Source organism: Magnolia sinica, chromosome 1, assembly GCF_029962835.1.
Source record: "Magnolia sinica isolate HGM2019 chromosome 1, MsV1, whole genome shotgun sequence".
Classification (NCBI taxonomy): domain Eukaryota; kingdom Viridiplantae; phylum Streptophyta; class Magnoliopsida; order Magnoliales; family Magnoliaceae; genus Magnolia; species Magnolia sinica.
Genome location: NC_080573.1, coordinates 3,272,528 through 3,291,482, shown reverse-complemented (window position 1 = coordinate 3,291,482; position 18,955 = coordinate 3,272,528). Strand labels below are relative to the sequence as shown.

Genomic DNA, 18,955 nt, shown 5'->3' with positions numbered 1-18,955 from the left:
AAATCCATTGCTGCAAAAGAGGCGTACATTTATGCATCACATGCAAAAGATTGCAAAGAAATGGAAGGTAAGAAGGCATTTTCTAAAATTTTACTTCGGATAAAATTCTGATCCATCATATAAGCCTTCACCATCAGTTGTTGCCGAAGATAAATAAGACGCACTACAAGAGCAGGTCACCACACTGAGCGACTACCTTTCTAAACTCAAGTATAAGTTTAACTTTTCCAGTAAAGGAGTCATGAAACTATGAACTTTGTTGCGAGCATTGAGGCCTTGGAAGCGAGATTGAGGCCGATGTAGATGGAATTACACCTTCAGATGTTTACATCAACAGGTGACAGGTCATGACATAAGCAAGGAGACTCTCCCCTAATCCCTACCTAAGAGTATAGATGGAGAAGCTAATGCAATTGAAAAAAACGAAAGCAATGCATTTGCGCTGCTATCGGGGTCCCAACTAAAACATGAAGAAAGAAAGATCAATTGGGATTTTGTTGGTACAATTTCAAGACAAGCACTGGGCATTCTTGTGTATGGATGTTTTACTTTTCCTGGCCATGAGCATCACTGATGTCAATTCAGCTGTGTTATAGTTCTTCTGATAAGCAAGAAATGATCAAGATCATCATCACCTTCATTACCATTCATGTGGGCAGGGGTTGGGCTTCAAGTGAATCCGGTTGCTTTGAAGTTGGTCTGGAAAAGAATGTAACTGCCATTTGAGGGTTGCTCCTTAGAAACAACCTTAGGATGTGATTCAACATCTGAGGCTTCACAACTCATTTCATTTTTCACATCCAAATGGAAAGCTTTGTTAATTTAGATTAAGCATGCTATCTTACTTGTATCCTTACCAAAACTCATTAAATTCCTACATTAATGAGTATATGTTTCATTTAAATAATATTTATAACAAAATTAACTAGACTCAAACCTGACTTGACCCAACTTGATTTCAACCTAGTTCGACCCAACCCCAACTTAATTAAGACCCAATTTTAAACCAGGTCCAAAATGGTAGACCTATACCGAACCGATTACACAAAGGTTCCAGAGAAGGTCCATTTGGTAGCCAAGGGTCTGAGTAAAAATTGATAGCCCTAATTAGCCCATGGTTAGGTGAAAGTTAGTCATTTGTGTCAAGTGGGGGCCTGGTTCAATAATCCAACCAATTAGAATATTGGGGTTGTTTAGATACCCTATGCACTTATTAATCGAATCCTAAGATGGGTCGACCCACGAAGGCAATGATAGATTGAGAATTGATGAATGAAAATATCCAAATGGCACTTAATTCAAGGGCTTGTTTGGAAGTATGAATTTTAAATCATATTGGAATTAGTATTTTGCAACTTGTGGAATTCAGTGCATTTTGCAAGTAAGTTTGAGATGAAGATGAAAATCCAAAAACGAAAAAAAAAAAGAAAAAAAAGGGGTGTTTTGGAAGATTTTGATTCTTCTACGAATCCTTGCTACTAACCTCAAAAAGAAAAATCAGAAAACAGAAATCCTCTCTGCCAAACAAGCCCAAGGGTGGATGCCCAATATTTTGATTTCGAAAGTACTGCGAACGCATTTGACTGGAAATTAATGCATACGCACGCTTACTGATTTGGCAAGATTAACGGATAGGATTGTCCACGAGTCATTAAAAGTAGAAAAGAAGAACAAAAACGGAGAAAACAAACACACACACACACATAGAACTAATCTTTGCCGAATAGACATTAGTATAAATCGCCAGCCAAAATTACAACTTTCTATACAAAATCCAATTTTAGGATCTCCGGTGTGGGATTCCCGCCCATGATTTTTCTCTGTTTTGGTTTTCTTCTTTAGTTTCAGTTGGGTCCCCAACAGCTCAAATACATTACTTTCCTCAATGACTCTTCAGACTGCTTCATTTTCTCGATTCCATCTATTCTCTTTGTTACGAGAGAGGAATCTAAAGAAGGAGAGAGTCTCCTGGGTTGTGCATACGATCCGATGCTCTTCTTCGCTTGCTGATGTAGAGATCTGAAAGCGTAATTCCATCTACAAATACCTTGATCTTTCAGTGCTTCAACCGCTCCGACGCTTGCAGCGACAATCCATGCTCTGCTCGCCGAACTCATCTCTGTCCAGTATTGATGTTGCTACTTCTTGGGTTGGCTTTGTAAAGAAGGGATTTTTTGAGGAGTGGATTGTTGGGTTTTTGGATGAGGAAAGAGGAGTGGCAAAGAGAGATTATATAGAGTACAGATAAGGAGAGATGAGAGGTTACAGAAACCAGAGGCGGATTTTTATCTACAAGGTGCTCGTTTTGGAAAACCGCCATCTCCTCTACAGCATACCAGCGGCTTTTGTGTTTTTTAATAGAAACCACGGTTTTTGCATAGTAGCGGAATCTGCTTACAACGGTTGTACGAGAGCGTGAGGTGACGTCACCAATTTCTGTGGACCCCACTGTGATGTATGTGATGTATGTGTTGTATCCACAACGTCCATTCATTTGGAAATATTATTTTAAGGCATGTCTCAGAGAACGAGGCAGATCCAAAGCTTTAGTGGACCCCACCAAAGAAAACAGCCCGAAGATTGATGGCCACCGTTGAAACCTTCCTAAGGCCCACCATGATATTTTTTCCAAATCCAACCTGTTCAAAGGTCAACAAAGACATTAAAGAAGGGACAACACAAATATCAGCTTCATCGAAAACTTTTGTGGCCTTTAGTAGTTTTTAACGGTGGTGTCACTCTCCTTACTATTTTCTGTGGTGGGGTCCACTGGAGCTTTGGATGTAACTCATTCTTTGTATGTTAACTTAAAATGATCTCTCCAAATGGATGGACGGCGTGGATATAAACCATACATTATTGTGGGGCCCAAAGAATTGGTCTCCTTTACAACATACCAGCGGCTTTTGTGTTTTTTAATAGAAACCACGGTTTCTGCACAGTAGCGGAATCTGCTTACAACGGTTGTACGAAGCGCGTGCAATACGTGAGTTTCTGGCCCCGCTACGGTGGAAATCGGATTGCGTACTTAGTTACTCAGTACGCTCAGTACGCTTTTATCGTACTGTGTAAACTCAGTTGAGCCCACGGTGAATGTATGTGGTTTATCTACACCGTCCATCCATTTTTCCTGCTAATTTTAGAGGTTGATCCCAAATTTGTAGTAAATTCAAAGCTCAAGCGGACCATACCACAGGAAACAGTGTGGAATAATGATTTTCACGGTTGAAACCTTCCTAGGGCCCACAGTAATGTTTATTTGCCATGCAACCTGTTTATAATATTAAAAAGACATGGATGAAGGGAAAACACAAACATCAGCCTGATCCAAAACTTATGTGGACTGCAAGAATTTCTCAATGGTAGAGGTTCAATCACACTATTTTCTGTGGTGTGGTCCATTGAACTTTAAATATGCTTCTTTTTTGTATTCAAGCCCTAAAATTATCTGCTAAGATGAATTAATGGAGTGGATAAAATAAATAAATAACGGTGGATCCCACAGAGTTTACTCAGTACGCTGAAGGTACTGAGTTACTCAGTACCGCTTCCGCTACGGTGATGCTTGTGGTCGCGAGTTCGGTGGATCCCCGGATCCACCAAGGTGAGTAGATCCCTGACTGTGGCGCGCACTCTGATGTATTTCCCTTACATCCACACCGTACATCCGTTTTTACAGCTCATTTCAGAACATGATCTTAAAAATGAAGCATATCAACCTATCATGTGGACCGCACCACAGGAGACGCAGTGATTGACCATTAATTTTTTGTGGGCCACATAAGTTTTGGATAAATCTAATATTTATGTGGTCCCTTCATTCGGATCTTTGTCACCTTATCAATAGATTGGATGGCAAATAAGTACTCCTTCGGCCTTTAAGAAAATTTTAACATTGGGTATAGCACATACACCACCCACCGGAAGAGTGTATTTGTGGTCACAAGCTGTGTGGGTCACATCATGACGTATGTGTCATATTTAAAGTATTTATTTATTTGGTGGGCTAGTACTATGTCTTTGTTGAAAATAAGAAAGATCCAAATCAAGGGAACCACACGGCAAAAAGTAATGAGAATTGAACGTCTCCCGTTAAAATCGTTTCGAGTTCAGAAAAGTTTTGCTTCCCGATGATATTTGTTTTTACTATCCATCCATATCTGTCTGAGCTCCCGAACAAGAGATTGGATGGAAAATAAATGTTGTGGTCTAAGTTACCAATGTATTAACGGTGATAATCATCAGCCCTGTTGCTATTTGTGAAGTGGTCCAAGGCTTAGGATATGACTTATTTTTGAGCTCATATTCAAAAATGATCGAAGGGTAAATACCTCATTGTGGGCCATGTAACTTTGATCTCTTTTGAACAGTTCAACTTGCATTACATGTACTCACACCAGCCAAGTCCATTGTGTGTGACAAGCCAATCCACTCCTATTTTTTTGAGTCTACCACTGGACGTGTCTGATTGCTACACGGACAGTGACCGTCAACTACCCCAGGCCGGTGGCGGAACGGTCCATCCATTTTATTATGTGGTGTAAGATGAATTGCAAATGCTGTGCAAATTACACCTTGGGGGTTTGAAAAGGATGTGAGACATTAAGGTGAATGGTGTTGGAAAATATATTCAAAAATTAAAAATTAAAATTACTTAGTTTTATCACCGGCTGAATTTCACTATAAATATACTGTCCTTAAAGCTCTTTGTCAATTGTTTTGGAAAACCGCTGCAACATAAAAGCGGCTTTTGTTATTTTAATATGAAACCACGGTTTCGTAGGACGTGGATTGCCTCTACTGCCAGTAGCCACTGGCTGTTGTTGTGCTCACTGAGCCCATCCCGATGTATTTGTCCATCCATTAGGCCATAAACCAGACAATGATGCATATCAAAATTTCAAGTAGAACACACAACTGGAAATTGTGGTGATTGAATACCCACTATTAAAATTTGTGTGGGCCCACAAAAGTTTTGAATCAAGCTGTTTTTATGCTTTCCCTTAATCTAGGCCGTTGGACTTAATCAACAGGTTGAATGGTAAACAAACATCACAATGGATCTTAAGAAGTTTTTAATGGTAACCTTTAATCACCAATGTTTGCTTAGTATGGTCAAATTTAGATTTAAATCTACTTTATTTTTTGACACATATTCTAAAATAATAATTCAAATGGATCAACAGCGTGCACGAAATACATAGATCATTGAGGCCTGTGGAGCACCATCTATGTGGTTACTGGCAGTGTCAATGACTCAATATCAATACACGTCTAGTTTTGTAAGGGAATGGAATCTTCCGCTGCAGCTGCTGTGTTAAGAGCGCGCAACACCTCACTTCTGTGCGCCCAGTGTGATATGTGCGCCTCCCAAGTTGTGACGTGGTCCATGGAATGATGTCAAGGGCTAGTTAGCAGGGATTGGATTAAGTGTCACTGGGTAACACATGAGTTGGAGTTGTCATGATGGTGAGGGCCACCTTGATGTATATATTGTATGTCAAGGCCTTGTATCAATTTTTGGTTCATTTTAGGTCATGGTTTCAAAAATGAAACAAATTCAAATCTTAAGCGGATTACACTATAGGAAATTGTGGTCATTGAGCACCCACCAATAAAAACTTCTAAACACTGTTGTTATAATAGTTGTTTGCCATCCAATTTATTAATAAGGTCACATGGATGCATGAACCAAAAACACAAATATAGCTCAAACTAAAACTTTTTGTGGCCCTAGGCCCTTTTGGTATGTGGGATTAAATGGTATAGAATTGTATTAGATGGGATTAACACCATTATTACACAATGCTTGCATGTCTGGAAATACCATGATATTTTGGCCATTCAATTCTTATGTTTGAAATAAAAATTTTAGAAAAAATATTAAATTAAGCAAAAACTTATTTAGTGGAATGTGAAATTGTAATCAGTTAACCAAATTCACAACAAATGTCAGTCACTTGTACATGTATATAACTAGAATGCTACGTGTAAAGGACATAAATGATGGATGTAATGAATTAAACATATGCATCAATGTGATACCCGCAAGTGCATTGGATTTCAAAATCCATCAAAAATTCCACGTGGGATCAAATGCAATTCCATCCCACCTAATCCCAACCCTTTCCGTCATCCCCAAACGGTATATGGAATTTGCTAGGACTTGTTTGGCAGTTTGAATCTTGCAACTAATGAAATTCAATACATTTTGCAAATCAGCTTTGAGTTGGAAATGCTACAAAAAAAAAGCTTTTCGAGGAATTTTGATTCCTCTAAAAGTCCTTTATGACATACGAACCCCTTGATTAAAAAAATGAAAAAACAGGAATTCAGAAGGCTGCCAAACGAGCTGAAGGGTGCATGCCCAATACTTTGAATTTGCAAGTAATACTTTGAAGGGCCCATTTGGCCGGGCGGATTGGAAGGGATTGGGATTGGATGGTATTGGATGGATTGGATGGTATTGGAAGGGATCGGAAGTTAAATCCCGGGATTAGCCCGGCGTGCCAAACAGACTGGGTGATCTGATCCCGGGATATAGCAATCCCATGGATCTTAAGACAATCCACCGATAACATCATCATTACCTTTAAATCCCATCCAATCCACCTTAATCCGTTCAAATTTGCCTGGGACGTGTTTGGTTTGAGGGACTGGAAGGGATGGGAAGGTTTAATCCTGGGAATGGCCGAGCGTGCCAAACAGACTTGATATAGCAATCCCATGGAACTTAAGACAATCCACTGACAACACAATCATTACCTTGAAATCCATGCCATCCACCCTAATACCATTCAATCCCTTCCAATCCACCCGGCCACATGGGTGTATTTACAATCCATAATTCAGACCCTTGAAAAATCTCCTCTCTTTTTTTTCGCTGCTCGGAGTCAGAAATGCAGCAAGAAGAATTATATTTGCTAACCAAAATGATTTGGGAAGACTAACCGCGAGGATTGTCCAAGAATCAAAAACTATAAAAGAAACACAAAAGGGGAAAAAAAGAACTAAAAAAATAAATAAATAAATAAAAGCACTTGGAACCAATCTTTGCAAAATAGGCATTAGTATAAATCACCAGCCAAATTACAATTACTATACAAAATTCAACTTTTAGGATCCCCGTCTTGGGATTCCCGCCCATGATTTTTCTGTATTTTGCTTTTCTTCTATAGTTTCAGTTGGGTCCCCAGCAGCTCAAATACATTACTTTCCTCAGGGACTCTTCTGACTGCTTCGTTTTCTCAACTCCATCTCTTCTCTTTGTTACAAGAGATGAATCGAGAGAAGGAGAGAGTCTATTGGCTTGTGCATACGATCCGATGCTCTTCTTTGCTTGCTGATGTAGATATCTCAAAGGGTAGTTCCATCTACAAAAGCCCTGATCTTTCAGTGCTTCAACTGCTCCCACGCTTGCAGCGACCATCCATGCTCTGCTCGTCGAACTCATCTCTGTCCACTGCTGATGCTGCTACTTGGGTTGGGTTTGATTAGAAGGGAATTTCCACTGCTGATGCTGCGACTTGGGTTGGGTTTGATTAGAAGGGAATTTCCAAGGAGTGGATTGTTGGTTTTTTTTTGATGAGATAGGAGTGGGAGTGAGAGAGATTATATATACAGCTCATGAGATATGGGAGGTTACAAAAACCATAGGCGGCTTTGTTTTGCTCGTTTTGGGAAACCGCTATCTCTAATCCGACATACCGGCGGCTTTTGTTTTTTATATAAAAACCACCGTTTTGCAAAGGAGTGGAATCTGCCTTAACACCTGTTGTACGAAGAGCGTACAATACGTCGTGAGTTTCTTGGGCCCAATGGGACGCGTGTATGATGGACGACTCGGATTGGATAGTGACCCCCTCCACTGCCAAGTTGGTGAAATCGGCCTTCCGTTTGGACAGTGGTATTGAGTTGTATTAAATGGGATTGCATTATTAATATAATACCACTTTGAAATTCGGAATGACAGGCTGAGAAAGAGTGTGAGATGGGATTAAAATTAAGTCTGTATGCTTTGGAAAATGAGTCCCGTGTTAGAAAGTGGGAGATGAGATTACTAATCCCACTAAAGATGGAGTTTTGGATTTTTGTTTCATCTAGTTCAATGCAATTACAATTTGAAAGTAAATTCGGAATCTATTTATTGATGCATACATTTCAAACATAGAATTAAAAAACATAAGAGACACCTAGTTTAGGAAAAATACCTTACATGTGCATTTACGGTAACTTTTACAATTTTATCAACCTTAATCCAACCTAATGCAGCTAGCCAAACAGGTAGTGTGTAAACTCTATAGCATAGCGTGGGTCTTATCCATCTATATCCTTATTTTAAATAGGAAACCAAAATTGAAACACATCTAAAGTTCAAGTAAACCGTATTATAGGAAAGTGAATTGAACACTTACCATTGAAATCTTAAAAGGCCACGGAGGTTTTGGATATATTTGAGTTCTCCCTTCATCTATGATTGTGAGTGACTTTATCAAAAGGTTGTTCGGTGAATAAATATCATTCTTATCCTTAGGAAGGTTCCCACTGGGGCTTCATAGTCCGCATTGTTTCCTAAGGTGGGATCCAATTGAGTTTTTGATATAATTAACCCTTACAATGATACGGAGAAACCAATGGTGGATAAGCCACATAAGCCACGTGTATTCATGGTGAGCCTACTAAGGTTTGCTTAGTAGACAAGGTCATGAATTCGAGTACCCATTGTGGCATGGGGATGTGAGTGCCAGTGTAAATAAATAAATAAATAAATTTTTATTTTAAAAAAAAAAGTTTACCCAATATAGTAAAGCATATTGAGTTATCTAGTATTAGAGCTGTATACGAGTAGCAAAAGCTTGGTAACTCGCCCGAATTAGCTCGAAAAGGCTCGACTCGACTTGATCGAAACTCTGTTCGAACTGCGTTGAGCATTTTTTTGGAAGTTTGGAATATTTTGAGTCGAGTCCGAGTTGGACTTATCTCAACTCGGCTCGACTTGAATACTGCTCGAACTCGGCTTGACTCGGTACAGGGTATATATACCCTTTAAAAAATTTAAAAAAAAAAAAAAAAAAAAAAACCTACCCCCTTTTCAAAATACATCCCGCCCGCAGGACCCTAACTCTACCCCACCTCTTTCTCCCTCTCTTCCTCCCTCTCTGTTAGTCCAGCCAGCGAAGCTCTCCTCCCCCCTCTCTCTCTCTCTCTCTCTACTCTCTAATTCTCCCTCATCCTTCCTTACCCGCATGGTCGCACCGATGCACGGCCGTCTTTCTCCCTCTCTGCCAGTCCGGCTGGCGAAGCTCCTCCCTCTCTCTCTCTCTCCCTCATCCTCCCTTACCCGCACGGCCACACGGCTGACGGCCCGTCTTCCTCTCTCTTCCTCCTCTGTTAGTTCGAAAACTCTGCTCGAACTCGGCCGAGCTGAGCACGAGCTGCTATTCCGAGCTCAAAGGCAGAGCCGAGCCGAGCACGAGCTGGGCAAAACTCGGCTTGGCTCAACTCATGTACACCTCTATCTAATATGCTATCTGATTTTCGAGTTGGTGGTCCATCCATTTTGCTAGCTATTTTTAGGGCATAAGCTCATATATGAGACAGATCTAAAGCTTAAGTACACTACGCCACAAGAAACAATATGGATTGAATGCTTGGTAGTAAAAAAAATAAAATTTAGGGGCCCACTATGATGTTGTTTTTGCCATGCAACATGGGAAGCAAATTTCTTGCAAAAAGCCTTTCGCAGAAAGTTCCCGTGTTGGAAGTCATGGGAAGTTCCAACATTAGAAGGTAGGTGGGGCCACCGTGATGTTTGTGACTAAGAGATCATTCTAGAACATTCAACAAAAATGGAGAACTTCTGAATTTAATTACACCTCTCTCTTTCTACATAAGCATTATAGCATGTGCACGCACGTGGACACAAAGATGTAGGAAAAGGTAAAGGACCATTATATGAATGGTTAAGACCAAAAGAAATTAGGCTTGAGAATTCAATCCAAGGGCTCAACGCGCACTATAGCTTCCAATGGCCATATTTTGGGATTAGTTATTTGTTTCACGCATAGTTGGAAAGTTATTTGCGCGCTCCATGTGATATCTTAGGGTTTAATTTTAGTTTTTAACTAAAAGTTTTATTATTTTTAGTAAGTTATGATTTTCACTATTTTAAGGTATTTTAGGGCTTTAAGAGTTCTATAATAACTTAATTTTCTTGTTTGAATTATGAGAGATTTTGAATCACTTTAGAACTCATTTACCATTTTTAATAACTTTATTATTTTATGAAAGTTTTACTATTTTACAAAAGTTACAAATTGAATAATCAATGATTTAAAAAAAAAAAAAAAAACTTTTTAGAAATTTCTCTTTTCTTATGGATTCAAAGGCTATTTTGAATAGAAGATAGCAATCTTTTTTTTTATTGTTCTTGCATCCGTTAAGTTCTTTGTTATTTATGTGAGGTCTTTCCTGGAGTCATAGCACCTAATTGAAAATTGAGGAACGAAATTCCCAAGGGTGGTATTCCTTTGGAGTCATAGCACCTAATAGAAAATTGAGGAACGAAATTCCCAAGGGTGGTGTTCCTCTGGAAATCAAGCATTACCTGAGCTGAAGTTTAGGCCCTTTCATACAGAATTTATCAATGCAAGAGATGAATGCAACAATAGTTTGGTTGACTAAGGTCATGGATTGCAAATAAAAGATCTTATAGTCAATCGGTTTATGGTCAAATGCTTCTCAGCCAGTCAAATATTGAAAAAGAACATCAGATCCATGCAGATGAAAGACTACTACTTGAGGACGAAAAAAAAGAGTTGACCATTGTAGATGGAGTTATTCTCTAGGAATCCACCATCAAATTACTTAATGGATCCAATGATGGATTGAATGCTCCCGACATGTATCAATATGCGCCATGACACCAAGAGGAAACAACCATTGGATTGCTGTATGGAGCCACAGATGGATTGACAATTAATCTAAGAAAATACTAATTTAGGCAAAACCTTAATTTTTGGATGAATCAATAGACAGGATACCGATATTGACAAATACAATGACTTGATGAATACTTTCATGATCATCTCTTCATGCTCTACAAAATCAACACCCTTACACCTTTACAACATCAATTGAAGTACACGTGTCGAAGGCCAATAGTGAGGATCGCAAATCCATTGCTGCAAAAGAGGTGTACATTTATGCATCACATGCAAAAGATTGCAAAGAAATGGAAGGTAAGAAGGCATTTTCTAAAATTTTACTTCACGGATAAAATTCTGATCCATCATATAAGCTTTCACCATCAGTTGTTGCCGAAGATAAATAAGACGCACTACAAGAGCAGGTCACCACAATGAGTGACTACCATTCTAAACTCGAGGATACGTTTAACTTTTCCAGTAAAGGAGTCGTGAAACAGTGAACTTTGTTGCGAGCATTGAGGCCTTGGAAGCGAGATTGAGGCTGACGTAGATGGAATTACACCTTCAGATGTTTCCATCAACAGGTGACAAGTCATAACATAAGCAAGGAGACGCTCCCCTAATCCCAATATTTCTCTACCTAAGAGGAGAGATGGAAAAGCTAATGCAATTGAAAAAAAAGAAGGTGATGCATTTGCACTGTCGGGGTCCCAACTAAAACATGAAGAAAGAAAGATCAATTGGGATTTTGTTGGTACAATTTCAAGACAAGCACTCGGGGTTCTTGTGTTTGGATGTTTTACTTTTCCTGGCCATGAGCATCACTGATGTCAATTCAGCTGTGTTATAGTTCTTCTGATAAGCAAGAAATGATCAAGATCATCATCACCTTCATTACTATTCATGTGGGCAGGGGTTGGGCTTCAAGTGAATCCAGTTGCTTTGAATTTGGTCTGGAAAAGAATGTAACTGCCATTTGAGGGTTGCTTCTTAGAAACAACCTTAGGATGTGATTCAACATCTGAGGCTTCACAACTCAATTCATTTTTCACATCCAAATGGAAAGCTTTGTTAATTTAGATTAAGCATGCTATCTTACTTGTATCCTTACCAAAACTCATTACATTCCTACGTTAATTAGTATATGTTTTATTTAAATAATATTTATAACAAACTTAACTAGAGTCAAAGCTGACCTGACCCAACTTGATTTCAACCTAGTTCAAGACAGTGGTCGACCCAAACCCAACTCAATTAAGACCCAATTTTAAACCAGGTACAAAATGGTAGACCTATACCGAACCCGATTACACAACAGTTCCAGAGAAGGTCCATTAGGTAGCCAAGGGTCCGAGTAAAAATTGATAGCCCTAATTAGCCCATGGTTAGGTGAAAGTTAGTCATTTGTGTCAAGTGGGGGCCTGGTTCAATAATCCAACCAATTAGAATATTGGGGTTGGTTAGATACCCTATGCACTTGTTAATCGAATCCTAAGATGGGTCGACCCACGAAGGCAATGATAGATTGAGAATTGATGAATGAAAATATCCAAATGGCACTTAATTCAAGGGCTTGTTTGGAAGTATGAATTTTAAATCATATAGGAATTAGTATTTTGCAACTTGTGGAATTGAGAGCATTTTGCAAGTTTGAGATGAAGAAGAAAATCCAAAAAAACAAAAAGGCTGTTTTGGAAGATTATGATTCCTCTACAAATTCTTGCTACTAACCTCAAAAAGAAAAATCAGAAAACAGAAATCCTATCTGCCAAACAAGCCTAAGGGTGGATGCCCAAAATTTTGATTTCGAACGTAGTGCGAATGCATTTGACAGGAAATTAATGCATACGCAATCCGTATGTTAATCATACCAGTTAACCAAAATGATTTGGCAAGATTAACGGATGGGATTGTCGAAGAGTCATTAAATGTAGAAAAGAAGAACAAAAAGGGAGAAAACACACACACACGCTTAGAACTAGTCTTTGCCGCATAGACATTAGTATAAATCGCCAGCCAAAATTACAACTTTCTATACAAAATCCAATTTTAGGATCTCCGGTGTGGGATTCCCGCCCATGATTTTTCTCCGTTTTGGTTTTCTTCTTTAGTTTCAGTTGGGTCCCCAACAGCTCAAATACATTACTTTCCTCAATGACTCTTCAGACTGCTTCATTTTCTCGACTCCATCTATTCTCTTTGTCACGAGAGAGGAATCTAAAGAAGGAGAGAGTCTCTTGGCTTGTGCATACAATCCGACGCTCTTCTTTGCTTGCTGATGTAGAGATCTGAAAGCGTGATTCCATCTACAAATACCTTGATCTTTCAATGCTTCAACCGCTCCGACGCTTGCAGCGACAATCCATGCTCTGCTCGCCGAACTCATCTCTGTCCAGTATTGATGTTGCTACTTCTTGGGTTGGGTTTGAAAAAAGGGATTCTTTTAGAAGTGGATTGTTGGGTTTTTGGATGAGGAAAGAGGAGTGGCAAAGAGAGATTATATAAAGTACAGATAAGGAGAGATGAGAGGTTACAGAAACCAGAGGCGGATTTTTATCTACAAGGTGCTCGTTTTGGAAAACCGCATCTCCTCTGCAACATACCAGCGGCTTTTGTGTTTTTTAATAGAAACCACGGTTTTTGCGCAGTAGCGGAATCTGCTTACAACGGTTGTACGAAGCGCGTGCAATACGTGAGTTTCTGGCCTTGCCACAGACATCAGCTTTGAATATGCTTCCTTTTTATCTTCAAGACCTAAAATTATCTATTAAGATGGATGAATAGAGTGGATAAAATAAATAAATAACAGTGGACCACATAGAGTTTTCTCAGTGCATTGAAGGTACTGAGTTACTCGGTAGGCAATCCGCTTCCACGTAGGAAATCGGATTGCGTACCGAGTTATTCTTTTATCATACTAAGTAAACTCAGTTGGGCCTATTGTGAATGTATGTGGTTTATCCACACTGTCCATCCATTTTTCCTGCTAATTTTAGAAGTTGATCCCAAAATTGCAATAAATTCAAAGCTCAGGTGGACCATGCCACATGAAACAGCATGGAATAATGATTTTCAACGCTGAAACCTTCCTAGGGCTCACAGTAATATTTATTTGCCATCCAACCTGTTTATAATATTAAAAAGACATGGAGAAACTTCTAGGGACTACAAGAATTTTTCAATGGTAAAGGTTCAATCACACTATTTTCTGTGGTGTAGTCCACTTAAGCTTTGAATATGCTTCCTTTTTGTATTCAAGACCTAAATTTATCTACTAAGACGGATGAATGTAGTGGATAAAATAAATAAATAACGGTGGACCCCACAGAGTTTACTCAGTACGCTGAAGGTACTGAGTTACTCAGTACGCAATCCGCTACCGCTACGGTGATGCGTGTGGTCGCGAGTTCGGTGGCTCCCCGGATCCACCAAGGTGAGTAGATCCCTGACTGTGGGGCGCACTCTGATGTATTTGCCTTACATCCACTCCGTACATCCCTTTTTACAGCTCATTTTTGAGCATGATCTTAAAAATGAAGCATATCAACCTATCAGGTGGACCACACCACAGGAGACTGCAGTGATTGACCATTAATTTTTTGTGGGGCCACATAAGTTTTGGATAAATCTAACATTTATGTGGTTCCTTCGTCCGGATCTTTGTCACCTTATCAATAGATTGGATGGCAAATAAGTATTCCTTCGGCCTTTAAGAAATTTTTAACATTGTGTATAACACATACACCACCCACCGGGAGAGTGTATTTGAGGTCACAAGCTGTGTGGGTCACATTATGACGTATGTGTTATATCCAAAGTATCTATTTATTGGGTGAGCTAGTGCTAAGTGTTTATTGAAAATAAGAAAGATCCAAATCAAGGGAACCACACGGCAAAAAGTAATAAGGATTGAACGTCTACTGTTAAAATCGTTTCGAGTTCAAAAAAGTTTTGCTTCGATATGATATTTGTTTTTATTATCCATCCATATCTATCTGAGCTCCCGAACAAGAGATTGGAAAGAAAATAAATGTTGTGGTCGACATTACCAATGTATTAAAGGTGATAATCATTGTCCCTGGTGCTATTTGTGAAGTGGTCCAAGGCTTAGGATATGACTTATTTTTGAGCTCATATTCTAAAATGATTGAAGGGTAAATACCTCATTGTGGGCCATGTAACTTTGATCTCTTTTGGACTATTCAACTCACATTACATGTACCCACACCAGCCAAGTCCATTGTGTGTGACCAGCCAATCCACTTCTATTTTTTTCAGTCTACCACTGGACGTGTCTGATTGCTACATGGACAGTGACCCCCAACTACCCCAGGTCGGTGGTGGAACGGTCCATCCATTTTATTATGTGGGGTAAGATGAATTGCAAATGCTCTGCAAATTACACCTTGGGGGTTTGAAAAGGACGTGAGACATTAAGGTGATTGGTGTTGAAAAATATATTGGAAAATTAAAAATTAAAATTATTTAGTTTTATCATCGGCTGAATTTCAGTATAAATATATTGTCCTTAAAGCTCTTTATCAATTGTTTTGGAAAACCGCTGCAACATAAAAGCAGCTTTTGTCATTTTAATATGAAAACACGGCTTTGTAGGACGCGGATTGCCTCTACTGGCATTGCCAGTAGCCACTGGCTGTTGTTGTGCTCAATGAGCCCACCACGATGTATTTGTCCATCCATTAGGCCATAAACCAAACAATGATGCATATCAAAATTTCAAGTAGACCACGCAACAGGAAATTATGGTGATTGAATACCCCCTATTAAAATTTGTGTGGGCCCACAAAAGTTTTGAATCAAGCTGTTTTTATGCTTTCCCTTAATCTAGGCCATTGGACTTAATCAACAGGTTGAATGGTAAACAAACATCACAATGGATCTTAAGAAGTTTTTAATGGTAACCTTTAATCACCAATGTTTGCTTAGTATGGTCAAATTTAGATTTAGATCTACCTTATTTTTTGACTCGTATTCCAAAATAATAATTCAAATGGATCAACAACGTGCATGAAATACATAGATCATTGAGGCCTGTGGAGCACCATCTATGTGGCTACTGGCAGTGTCAATGGCTCAAAATCAATACGCGTCTAGTTTTGTAAGGGAATGGAATCTTTTGCTGCAGCTGCTGTGTTAAGAGCACGCAACACCTCACTTCTGTGCGCCCAGTGTGATATGTGCACCTGCCAAGTTGTGACGTAGTCCATGGAATGATGTCAAGGGCTAGTTAGCAGGGATTGGATTAAGTGTCACTGGGTAACACATGAGTTGGAGTCGTCATGATGGTGAGGGCAACCTTGATGTATATGTTGTATATCAAGGCCTTGTATCAATTTTTGGTTCATTTTAGGTCATGGTTTCAAAAATGAAACAAATTCAAATCTTAAGTGGACTACACTATAGGGAATAGCGGTCATTAAGCACCCACCAATAAAAACTTCAAAAGGCTATTGTTATAATATTTGTTTGCCATCCAACTTATTAATAAGGTCACATGGATGCAGTGAACCAAAAACACAAATATAGCTCAATCTAAAACTTTTTGTGGCCCTAGGCCCTTTTGGTATGTGGGATTAAATGGTATAGAATTGTATTAGATGGGATTAACACCATTATTACACAATGCTTGCATGTCTGGAAATACCATGATATTTTGGCCATTCAATCCTTATGTTTGAAATAAATTTTTATAAAAAAATTATTAAATTAAGCAAAAACTTACTTGGTGGAATGTGGAATTGTAATCAATTAACCAAATTCACAACAAATGTCAATCACTTGTACATTTATATAAATAGGATGCTACGTGTAAAGGACATAAACGATGGATGGAATGAATTAAACATATGCATCAATGTGATACCCGCAAGTGCATTGGATTTCAAAATCCATCAAAAATTCCACATGGATCAAATGCAATTCCATCACACCTAATCCCAATCCTTCCCGTCATCCCCAAAAGGCATATGGAATTTGCTAGGACTTGTTTGGCAGTTTGAATCTTTCAACTAATGAAATTCAGTACATTTTGCAAATTAGCTTTGAGTTGGAAATGCTACAAAAAAAAAAAGTTTTTCGAGGAATTTTGATTCCTCTAAAAGTCCTTTATAACATACGAACCCCTTAATTAAAAAAATGAAAAAACAGGAATTCAGAAGGTTGCCAAACGAGCTGAAGGGTGCATGCCCAATACTTTGAATTTGCAAGTAATACTGTGAAGGGCCCGTTTGGCCGGGCGGATGGGAAGGGATTGGATGGTATTGGGAGGGATTGGAAGTTAAATCCTGAGATTGGCCCGGCGTGCCAAACAGACTGGGTGATCTGATCCCGGGATATAACAATCCCATGGATCTTAAGACAATCCACTGATGACACCATCATTACCTTTAAATCCCATCCAATCCACCTTAATCCGTTTAAATTTGCCTGAGACGTGTTTGGTTCGAGGGATTGGAAGGGATGGGAAGGTTTAATCCTGGGATTGGCCGAGCGTGCCAAACAGACTTGATATAGCAATCCCATGGATCTTAAGACAATCCACTGACAACACCATCATTACCTTGAAATCCATGCCATCCACCCTAATACCATTCAATCCCTTCCAATCCACCCGGCCACATGGGTGTATTTGCAGTCCATGATTCAGACCCTTGAAAAATCTCTTCTTTTTTTTTCGCTGCTCGGAGTCAGAAATGCAGCAAGAAGAATTATATTTGCTAACCAAAATGATTTGGGAAGACTAACGGCGAGGATTGTCCGAGAATCAAAAATTATAAAAGAAACACAAAAGGGGAAAAAAAGGAATTAAAATAAATAAATAAATAAATAAAAGCACTTGGAACCAATCTTTGCAAAATAGGCATTAGTATAAATCACCAGCCAAATTACAACTACTATACAAAATTCAACTTTTAGGATCCCCGTCGTGGGATTCCCGCCCATGATTTTTCTCTATTTTGCTTTTCTTCTATAGTTTCAGTTGGGTCCCCAACAGCTCAAATACATTACTTTCCTCAATGACTCTTCTGACTGCTTCGTTTTCTCAACTCCATCTCTTCTCTTTGTTACAAGAGATGAATCGAGAGAAGGAGAGAGTCTATTGGCTTGTGCATACGATCCGATGCTCTTCTTTGCTTGCTGATGTAGATATCTCAAAGGGTAGTTCCATCTACAAAAGCCCTGATCTTTCAGTGCTTCAACTGCTCCCACGCTTGCAGCGACCATCCATGCTCTGCTCGTCGAACTCATCTCTGTCCACTGCTGATGCTGCTACTTGGGTTGGGTTTGACAAGAAGGGAATTTCCAAGGAGTGGATTGTTGGTTTTTTTTTGATGAGATAGGAGTGGGAGTGAGAGAGATTATATATACAGCTCATGACATATGGGAGGTTACAAAAACCAGAGGCGGCTTTGTTTTGCTCGTTTTGGGAAACCGCTCTCTCTTATCCAACATACCGGCGGCTTTTGTTTTTTATATAAAAAGCACCGTTTTGCAAAGGAGCGGAATCTGCTTTAACACCTGTTGTACGAAGAGCGTGCAATACGTCGTGAGTTTCTTGGGCCCAACGGGACGCGTGTATGATGGACGACTCGGATTGGATAGTGACCCCGTCCACTGCCAAGTTGGTGAAATCGGCCTTCCGTTTGGACAGTGGTATTAAGTTGTATGAAATGGGACTGCATTATTAATACCACTTTGAAATTCGGAATGGCATGTTGGGAAAGAGTGTGAGATGGGATTAAAATTAGGGCCCGTTTGGCCGGGTGGATTGGAAGGGATTGAATGGTGTTAGGGTGGATGGCATGGATTTCTAGGTAATGATGGTGTTGTCAGTGGATTGTCTTGAGATCCATGGGATTGCTATATCCCTGGATTTCTATATCCAGTCTGTTTGGCACGCCCGGCCAATCCCGGGATTCAACCTTCCCATCCCTTCCAATCCCTCAAACCAAACACGTCCCAGGCAAATTTGAACGGATTAGGGTGGATTGGATGGGATTTAAAGG

The 18,955-nt window shown here is 39.4% G+C and overlaps 4 protein-coding genes across 4 annotated transcripts; all 4 read right to left on the bottom strand.

The window, feature by feature from the left end:
• Positions 1–1,704: 1,704 nt before the first annotated feature.
• LOC131240503 (uncharacterized) lies at positions 1,705–2,384 on the bottom strand. Its single transcript, XM_058239163.1, has one exon. It carries the CDS (start codon positions 2,115–2,117, stop codon positions 1,845–1,847), a length of 273 nt encoding a protein of 90 aa, XP_058095146.1. The 5' UTR covers positions 2,118–2,384; the 3' UTR covers positions 1,705–1,844.
• Positions 2,385–7,119: 4,735 nt separating this feature from the next.
• Positions 7,120–7,688, bottom strand: LOC131239804 (uncharacterized). The gene is made up of 2 exons (XM_058238022.1): positions 7,527–7,688; positions 7,120–7,465 (listed from the first exon to the last, which is right to left on the bottom strand). The coding sequence occupies exon 2, from the start codon at positions 7,451–7,453 to the stop codon at positions 7,181–7,183; it is 273 nt and encodes a 90-aa protein (XP_058094005.1). The 5' UTR covers positions 7,454–7,465; positions 7,527–7,688; the 3' UTR covers positions 7,120–7,180.
• Positions 7,689–12,900: 5,212 nt separating this feature from the next.
• On the bottom strand, positions 12,901–13,534 carry LOC131239059 (uncharacterized). Its single transcript, XM_058236966.1, has one exon. The coding sequence runs from the start codon at positions 13,312–13,314 to the stop codon at positions 13,042–13,044; it is 273 nt and encodes a 90-aa protein (XP_058092949.1). The 5' UTR covers positions 13,315–13,534; the 3' UTR covers positions 12,901–13,041.
• A 4,241-nt stretch (positions 13,535–17,775) lies between these two features.
• On the bottom strand, positions 17,776–18,366 carry LOC131237964 (uncharacterized). The gene has a single exon (XM_058236197.1). The coding sequence runs from the start codon at positions 18,195–18,197 to the stop codon at positions 17,925–17,927; it is 273 nt and encodes a 90-aa protein (XP_058092180.1). The 5' UTR covers positions 18,198–18,366; the 3' UTR covers positions 17,776–17,924.
• Positions 18,367–18,955: the final 589 nt, after the last annotated feature.

Excerpts from the sequence above, each read along its gene's own strand:
- LOC131240503 (XM_058239163.1), bottom strand. The coding sequence starts at position 2,117 with ATGAGTTCGGCGAGCAGAGCATGGATTGTCGCTGCAAGCGTCGGAGCG.
- LOC131239804 (XM_058238022.1), bottom strand. The coding sequence starts at position 7,453 with ATGAGTTCGACGAGCAGAGCATGGATGGTCGCTGCAAGCGTGGGAGCA.
- LOC131239059 (XM_058236966.1), bottom strand. The coding sequence starts at position 13,314 with ATGAGTTCGGCGAGCAGAGCATGGATTGTCGCTGCAAGCGTCGGAGCG.
- LOC131237964 (XM_058236197.1), bottom strand. The coding sequence starts at position 18,197 with ATGAGTTCGACGAGCAGAGCATGGATGGTCGCTGCAAGCGTGGGAGCA.